This window comes from Corvus kubaryi, unplaced genomic scaffold (genome assembly GCF_017639235.1).
Source record: "Corvus kubaryi isolate FWS band 111438036 unplaced genomic scaffold, C.kubaryi_AGA036_p1.0 37187, whole genome shotgun sequence".
NCBI lineage: Eukaryota > Metazoa > Chordata > Aves > Passeriformes > Corvidae > Corvus > Corvus kubaryi.
In genome coordinates this window covers 1,737,142-1,746,366 of record NW_024581053.1, presented here as the reverse complement: position 1 = coordinate 1,746,366, position 9,225 = coordinate 1,737,142, and the positions used below count along the sequence as shown (strand labels likewise).

At 49.0% G+C, this 9,225-nt stretch overlaps 1 protein-coding gene across 1 annotated transcript in view; it reads left to right on the top strand.

Annotated features, from left to right (window-relative positions):
* The first annotated feature begins 943 nt into the window (after positions 1-943).
* Positions 944-9,225, top strand: part of HS3ST3B1 (heparan sulfate-glucosamine 3-sulfotransferase 3B1) — a 30,275-nt gene continuing 21,993 nt past the window's right edge. The window contains exon 1 of the mRNA XM_042022128.1: positions 944-1,547. Within this exon, the coding sequence (XP_041878062.1) occupies positions 1,105-1,547 (443 nt within the window). The 5' untranslated portion in view covers positions 944-1,104. The remainder of the gene's footprint in view (positions 1,548-9,225) is intronic.

Genomic DNA, 9,225 nt, shown 5'->3' with positions numbered 1-9,225 from the left:
CTAATGGTGTTGCGGGAAGGATCTCCTCAGACAGATGCTCTTAATTTGCCTTTCAGGACCTGTTGTATTGGGTTTGGTTTCTGTGCGTTACTCCCATAATGTGGACCATGGCAAATCTCACCAGGAATTTTTACAGGCAGCGATTTCAGAAGATACAGCGTGACAGAAGGTGCAGCTGATTGAAAAGCCGACTCATCAAAAGAACAGGCAAAGCGTAGTGTCACAGAATAGTTTAGGTTGGAATGGACCAACCTTTAACAAGGTCATATAGTCCAGCCCCCTGCCATGGGCAGGGACACCTTTCACTAGACCAGGTTGCTCCAAGCCCCATCCACCCTGGCCTTGAATGTTTCCAAGGATAGGCCATCCACACCTTGTCTGGGCAACCCAAGCCAGTGTTCTATCACCCTCATTGTAAAAAAATTCTCCCTAATATCTAATCTAACCCTGCCGTCTGTCAGTTTAACACCATTATCCCTTGACTGTGCTAAAAGGTTTGTCCCCACCCTTTTTATAATCCCCCTTTAGGTACTGAAAGACCACAATAAAGTCTTCCTGGGGAGTTTGCCGTCCAAGTATTTGGGGGATAAAGAGGAGAAAAAAAATGACTGAGATGCCCCCAACACCGTGATGCCCCCAGTGCCTGGCCCCCAGCTGGCGATTCCCTGCAGTCGTAGGGGGACAAGGCATGGGGAATCCAAGCCTGGAAGTGGATGTCCAGCACACGAACCCCTGCGGGAGCCGCAGCGACCTCCCGGCCACGGCGGGCGACGGAGCCGCTGCCCGACGGCGCGGCCCCGCCCCCCCGCGCCATCAGCCAATAAGCGCGCCCGCTGCCCCCTTGGCCCCGCCTCCCTCATTATGCGCGAGCCCGCGGCTGTGATAGGCTGAGGGCGCTGCCCGTCCCCCGGGCTCGCGCCCCGCCCCGCTGCTGCCTTTGCCTGCGCTGCCGGCGGCGGGAGACGGCGCCGGGCGGGTGGCAGCGCCGGGCACTCGGCGGCGATGGGGCCGTGCTGAGGCTCCGCGGGTACCCATGAGGCGCCGGGCAGAGCCGAGCCGAGCCGGGCGGGCTCCAGTCATGTATCCCGGTGCGCCCGCGGGCACATGGGGCAGCGCTTGAATCGCTGCCTCGATGTCCCCGTCGCGTTGCCGCCGCTGAGGCGGAGGCTGCTGCTGCTCTTCATCATGCTCTTCCTCTGGCTCTATATGTTCTACTCGTGCGCCGGCTCCTGCGCCGGGCTGGCGGCCCGCGGGTCACCCGCGCCGCTCCGCGCCGCTCCGCCGCTGCCCCCGCTGCTGCCGGGGGAGCCGGGCGAGGAGAGCAGCCTGGAGGAGCAGCGGGCAGCGCCCGACGCCGGCAGCCCCATCTCCAGCTTCTTCAACGGCTCCGGTACCAAGCGGCTGCCGCAGGCCATCATCATCGGCGTGAAGAAGGGGGGAACGCGGGCGCTGCTGGAGTTCCTGCGGGTGCACCCCGACGTGCGCGCCGTCGGCGCCGAGCCCCACTTCTTCGACCGCAACTACGAGCGGGGACTCGCCTGGTACAGGTACGGGCCGGGCTGGGGCGGGCAGCGGCCCCGCGGCGGGACGGGACTGAGAGGGGTCCCCGCCGTTCTGCCCGCCCCGGTGTGGGAGTGCGGTCGCCCCGGGCTCCGGAGCAGGTTGTGGAGCGCCTAGGGCGAAGAATAAATGTTCCGCTAAATGCTTTCCCCCGAAAACACAACCTCTAAAAATATAATAAACCCAGCGCGCAACTTGCGCTCCCCGTTAGCCCAGGCGGCGGCGGGGCGTCTGCAGGTTTTACACGAACCAAATAATATTTAATCTGTATATAAAGGTTAAACATTAATTTATATTTTTAAACACTCTTATTCCGCTGTACTTCCATATCTTTTGCTGGAGCGTTTATTTTTCCTCCAGCTCAGGGTGTTGCTGAGGGATGACCGGTGTGTCTCCCGGGTCTGCATGGGCTGGCGGGCGGTGCGCTCAGCGACCGTATACTTGCGGGGTTTTTGACCCGTTTGGTTTTGGGTTTTTTTAACCCATTGGGGTGGGATTTAACCCGTGTTTTGGGGTTTTTTTCCCCCCCTTTTTTGGGGGGGGCGAGGTGGGGAGGGTTTACCCGTTTGGGAATTTTTTGACCAGTTTGGGAATTTTTGGATGCGTTTGGAGGGGGTTTGACCCGTTTCGGGAGCGCGGCGGCAGCTGGGACTGGCAGGCGGCAGCTCCACTTTCCAGATAAAACTTTCTCACTCGCTCCCTGCGTTCCGTCTCCGTTAACTTTCTCCTACCCCGTAATCATCTCTGGAGCTGATCGATTGCCCGAGGTCGCGATCGCCAGCCCGGCGCTGGATTGCGGGAGCGGTGTGTAGTGTAGTGGGTAACGGGCGCGTCGGGAATGGGATGAACCCTTGGACTGGGAGAAAATTATAAATTTTTGGCTTGCATCCTGTAAGGATGGATGTAATTCTAAGTGATTTTGCGAGGAGCAGCGCGGTGCGGGATGTCTGGATGCGGGTGGGCTCGGCGGAGCGGGCGGCGGTGGGCGCGGAGGAGAAGCGCGATCGGACGCCGAGCGAGGGCGGCCCCCATTTCGGTACCTTTCTCACCCTTTTCCGATTGAAGTTCCTTTATCGGGAGTATTTTGAATATGTCTTTCTACTGAGTGTTTACAGGAATACTAAAGTAGCAGGGACGGAAACTTTGAAGCTAGATGGGAGCTGTGAAGTTACGAATTGTAACCTCTTTGTAGTCTTGAAACTCCCACCCAGCAAGTCCGATTATGTTTATGTCTCTTTTTTTAATGTGGCCATCCCTCAGCAGCTAGTGAAATGAGTGCAGGTTAAGATCTGATGAGGAGGAAGTAATTTTTGAAAGCTGTTTCGTTTTAGGAAATTCTGTCATCTCGGTGGAGGATGTAGCATGTTGTCCCACAGCAGCCCGAACGAAAACTTTGTAAATTCAGCTGAGTTTTAAAAAGTATTAATCTCGCATTTTGAAGGGGAACTTGCATATAACAGAGCAGAAAACCTGTCAGGATTTATTAGCAAAATGGTGTTGTATGTGTTGAACTCTGTTTTTAATTAGGAACCTAAATTAGACCATAAAATGGTTGATTAATCTTTTACAAGTAAGAGGTGGAAGGGGAGAAGGAGAGAATAATGCTATTGATTGAGTTCATCTGTTATCCCAGATATAGTGGGTGAAAGCCAATATTTAAAGGATACACATTATTTTTAAATTTGGAGAACAGGTATCAAAGTTGTGTTTAACTTCCTAAAGTTTCGCCTTATCAGCTGCTGAATTTTGAGCAGTGCGGGCCCTATCCCTGCAAACACACTATAGTTTTTCACTAGTATCTTTGCAAAAGGGCTGTTTTAGCTGAAATCTGACAAATCTTGAGGTCTGAATGTAGATGCTCTGAAGCAGCAAGAGTAAGTGATGCTGGAAGTCTTGAAATCAGTTGTGTGTGATTCACCCCGAAGATGGGAGTTTGTCTGGCTCTCTGTGGGACTGAGACCTGGGTCAATTAAGGAGGACTAAATAATGCAAAATACTTGGGGGAGGATAAAAACCAGCAGACAAGTTGTTATATATTGTGCATTATTTCTAACTTAATTAAAATTAGATGCAGAAGTTTGTTCCTAAACATTTTGTCATTAGAAGTCAGTTCCTATATAGTAGTAACTCCAAGCTCTTGCTGACTTCAGTGAATCTTGGCTTCTCAGCACTCCTCAAGAACATGCTTATTTCTCCCAGACCTAATGAAGCTTCTATTTATTATCTTAGTATCAATAAGGAGATGTGTTTATATTTTCTTGTTAGTGGTTCAATACAGTTGGATTTAAGATGCCGTAAAAGGTGCGTGGTGTCAGCATCATGCAGTGAGCTGGGCAAGCCTCATCTCTGCTTTTCAGATGCTTATGCTCAAATCAACTGAATTTTTGAACTAGGGGAGTTACTGTGTCCTCAGCACCCGGAGTGCAGTGTAAATCAAATTGCCTGGCTTTGACAAGATGAAGATAGAATTTTTGACCCATGTCTCATTTAAAGTGTATTTTAGCTAACAGGCTAAATTTGTTTGTATTTGTTAGGAGTTTTTGTTTGTTTAAGTTGTTCCTGCCATCCAAAATCTTCATTTTCAGATTTTCAAGATGCAGAGTCATCACAGATTTACTTGTTTAGCTTGATGAATTCTTATTTTTGGGAGTGTTTGTGATTAATCCTGTTTAACTACTTATTTCTGCCTGAAGTTTTCATCTATCAAAAATAACTTCAGAAGGAGGGAACACAAACTTGTTCCTTGCTCCATGTTCTGTCAAGTGAAATGAAATCTGTTGGTTTGTTTCCTTTGTGTGGAATGCAGAACAGCATCAAGCGGGCTGAGTACCATTCCTGAAAACAGGAAAAATTAAATGCTTTTCTTCAATAGTGAGATAACTAAACTTTGGTGGAAATAACTTCTGTACGTACATTGCATGGTTTCCCCCCTGTAATGACTACAGCATGTTAACTGCTTCCAGTGAAAATACGTACCATGACAGAAGAGAAATGGGATCCAGCCACTATTGCAAACTAATTTTATGAAGTGCCTTGAATTTTTGGGTAGTAGAGAAGTTCCCTCTTTGAGGCAGTAGGGAGTTCAGCTCCGCAGCCTGTGTGCATGTGTCTGGCTGAGCAGCCTGCAGGGATGTCGTTCTTCTCTTTGGGGTTTACTGTAGGGCTTGGTGGGGAGGAAAGAAGTGTTTCTTGCAAACCTAGAAAATCAGTTGTTGAATTTATTTTATTATTTCCTTCATTTGATTCAACAATGATGCATTTTGAAATACCCTAAGGACTTGAAAGCCTGTTGCCCTATAAATAATGTAAGAAAAAAAGATTTTCATTAGCGTTATGTGTTTTGGGTTTTTTCTTTTTTTATTATTATTTTACAGCCCAGTGGGCTGTAATGCCCAGTCCCTCCTGCCTTGGGCTGGGCGTTGCCAGCCCTACTCAACATCACTGATTTATATTTTGAGTCTGTAGCTCTCTGCTAGGACCCCCTGTGCCGTGGTGCCGACTGTAACTGTGACAGCAGGGCTAGGCTGAGCTCCTCTGACTCTAGCAGTGCATCAGGGAGACCTCTTGTCCTTTTTTTCTTCTTTTTTCTTATAGAAAATTCTTAAAATGCTGGTGCTTTGTCTTCCCACTGCTGCTAAGTTGCCTTAATTCATTCTCCTTGCTGAGACTGGGTAATTTGGATCAGCAGGATCAGGCCCCGTGGTCTGGTGGTGTGTGATAAACTGTTTCAAATATGCCTTTCTCAGACTCCCAAATTGCTTGGACCTTAGTGTGCAAAGTGCTTCTTGACAGCAATTCCTGAATTGGGAGAAACGTTCTTATTTTTTTTATATTTCCCCATGAGCCTCCTTTTTTTTCCCCAAGGAATGCATGGGGGTACAAGCTGGTGCTTGCAATTGGCCAGGCTGGGAGCAAGGGAAGAATAAGGAAATGATGGGTAAAAGTTCAGGGTGAAAGCCATGATGAACCAAATCTTGAGCAAGGCAGAATTTTGCCCCTGTGTTTGGCCATTCTCTATAATCTCAACTTTAGTGAATGTTTAATACCTGCTTGCTTAATTGCCTCCCCAGCATGGGATGGACCGGGCAGCACGGACAGAACCAGGTGCTTGAAATGTGTTGTTTTCCGCTGAGTGTCACACGGTTTGTTGGCCCCAGGAAGTTTGGGAACAGGCCTGATGCTCCCGACTGGACTTTGGGTGCAAATGACTGCATCTGAGCAAAGACCCGCTCCTACAGCACATTCCCGTGAGTTGTGCTGGGTCAGAACTAGCATCTCCTAAAGCACAGTTGTGTTCTCTGGAAAGGTTTTGCCAAACAATTTTGGTATTGAGATTTTCTTTTCTTGATGTGAAAAAAATTTTAAAACTCAACTGTTGACCTTGCATTGCATTGTGCTTAAGCAAGTGGGGACTTTTAACAGTCCCCTCAGAATGTGCATGGAGTTCAGTGCCCCCTTGGCCACTGCAGCAACTCCCTATGACATGTCCTGAGCTGCTGAGTAACGCTGGGAGGAAAATGGCCCCCAAAAAGAAGGGCTGGGCTGCTATAATCAGTCAGCAAGGCCCTTATGTTTGCATGGGATCATTCCTTTAGATCTGAGGAGGGTTGAGTTGTTCAAACAGATGGCAAAGATTATTCGTGTTGCTGGGGTTTCAGTGCACTGCTCTGTTTCAAGCATGTTGCCCGGTATGACGCACGTGACAAGTTCTTCCCAGCACGACGCTAGGGGGGGGATGACATTGTCTGTTGTGATCAGGTTTCATGGCCTCACCTGTTGAGCTGCTGAACTTTTCAAAGTTGACCAAGCGTTGGGGGTGACGGATGCGGATGGTGGATCTGCCTGGCTAATCGCGTTAACGCAGGACCGCGCAGCTTGCTGGGGAGCACTGTGCTCCTTGGCATGAAAATGATGGGAATGAAAACCCACAGGCTCAGCTCTGGGTTTGGCATTTATTATTTTTTTCTTTTCAAGTGGGCCATGGCAGGTGTCTGTAACACACACTGAACGTTGGATATCTCAAGGCCCTTCCAGGCAAGGCTTTATTTTTAAAAGCATCCAGCAAGCCCTGGGTACAGTGGCTATAGGAACTGTACCCGAACCACTGTTCTTTGGAGCTGTATTTCCAACCTGCCTGATGGTAGGACTGTCCTGTATTCAGGCCTCTCTTGCTGAGCTTCTCTGTTCACTTGAGCCTGAGTTTGGGGCTATTTATCCATCCCAGCAGGGAAGAAGTCTTAATTTAATGATCATTCAGCGTGGGATTCATGTCTCCTGGTGCTGTGACCATGGGTGACCAATGGGTTCAGGGGATAATGAATGAGCTAGGGCTACGTGGGACAGGTAACATATGGGTTCAAAGAACAACAAATAGTGGGACATACCTCAGTGGTGGAATTAGTGGGTCAGAGGCTATCGGCTACTACTTATCACCATGTGGTGTGTGAAGACGGGCTGGAGAGGCTTCTTCCTTGGTTTGTGTGAAATAGTTGACTGAGTGCTGTGCTGGGTCCTGACTTGCTGCTGATGACTGTACTGGGGCTTGCCCTCACCCTTGCAATTCCAGGTCTTTCAGCAGCTCGCTGTGTATTTAATTAGCTTGCGAGAAACACCATGTGCTTTTTAAAGGTGCTCAGCCCAGCAGCAGCCAGAAGGCAATGGAGTAAATGGACCTTATCTTAACTTTCTTAATAGAAACAAGGGATCCTGTGATGAAACACTGATTATCAGCAGGCTCAGAGGAAAGGTGGGGTGAATTCAGGACAGGCATTTACTGGTGGTCTAACTTTGCCATCAGGGAGTTGCTCCCAGTCTGGAGGTGGCTGGAAGGTGCGCAGAGACAAACGGAGAAGGGCATCACGTTGTGCCATGGGTCAGATGAGGGGAAGAAATGGAGGTCAGGAGCACAGTCCCTCTGTCTCCACCTAGGGAGAGCAGGGTCTGCTTGACTGGCATGTGCAGCGTACCTTAGTCCATTCATAGTAGTGATCCAAGTGAAACAACCTCTCCTGGTGCCACACTGGCTTTGAGCTTTCCCCATGGTAATTTTCCTCTTTGGAATAGCACCGAATGAGGAGGAAAATGAACTCAGTGATGGTGATTTAGCATGTGGTGCCCTTGTACTGGGAAGGTCCAGAGGTGAGGAGGGACTTGTGGGAGCTGTGAGCTGGCTTGCTTGGCTGCCTGACCTTTCTTCCTGTCTCTGTGGCCACGGGAATCATTCAGAGAGGACCAAAAACTTGGGTGTTTGGGACTTTAGATGATGTTGGTGGGAATGTTAGAGGAAAATAGGTGTACAGGTGCTGCTGGCAGATCTCACACTGATTTCTAGTAAATGAGGAATTCCATTTTAAAAATTTTTCTGTCAAGATATGTGAGCATGGCAGTGCCCTGCTACGTGGTGGCTAGGGGAACTTTATTTAGAGAAAAATAATTCCAGGTTCTGCTAAATGCCTTACATCTGTGTTAACCTCCTTGGAAACGCCCTGGAACTAGCCTGCTTCTACAGCAGTTTTGTTTTCTCCTCTCCATACAGAAAATGGAGGGAGGAAGAACATCTCTACAGGGGGATGGCATGACCTAGCCCTGGCATCAAGGGAGTCATGGCTCTATTTGGCAGCAGGTCTGACCCAGAGCTTAACTTGCAGCCTGTCTGGGATGCAGTCGTGTGGCTGACCCTGCCCTCGATGTGGCTTGTACAGTGTCACCCGTGGAGCCTGGCTTTGCTATCCCTGTGCTGGTGGGGGTCATCCTTCCTTGTTCTGGTCTTGTTGTGAGTGTTGTGCTGCTAAAATTCCATAGGTCAGAGCTGTAATTTGGCCAGTCTTTTCTGCTGGTACTGCTGGGGATTTCTGCGAATCTACCAGTGAGCAGTTGTAACCTTTCCCTGAAACTGGCACAGACTTTGCATTCCTGGCAGTGCAGCAGGCAGCTCTTCCAGAAGAAAGGGAGAATTATTGTATGCGGTCTTTCATCTTATATGCCAATGTATAACGTTATAGGCAGATGGGTACATTTGATAGATCCTTCCTAAAAATGATTGCAAGGCCAAATCCTGTGTTGCCACAACAGTACTGAGCATGACTGTATTCTGCTACACCATTTCCCTTTAAAAAATACACTTTTCCACGTGGGAAGTTAGCTCTGATTAGGAGACGGGCCTTCAGCAGCATGTGGTGACAGAGACTGAACCAGGTCCCCAAACGTGACTGTGTTTAATGCAGTCCAAAACCCTTCTTAGGGAAGGGCTCCAGGATCAGACCCTCAGTGTGTATCCGTGTGACTGTGCAGAAAGTGTCCCCACAGAAACCAAAATCCATTGCAATTATTAACTTCAATAACGCAGCTTGACAAGCTTTATATTAAAGCCCTGAGCTCTCAGCCTCTTTCAATTATCAAACGTGAACTTGTGTTAAAGCTTGAAAGTCTTGAAACTTGAAAACTTAAAACTTCAAGTGTAGGTGAGTGGCACAGGGAGGCATAGGCAATCTTTGGAAAAGTGCTCATTTAGTGAAAGGGCAATTGACTATGAGCAACACACTGCACAGGAGTTAAGCTGCAGTAGTACTTTTGATTCAGAATGGGGTCCGGGGACTGCGGTGGCTGAGCAGGCTCAGAGCATGGATCCTCCTGTCACTAGGGGGAGGACGAAACCCCAGCGTCTTC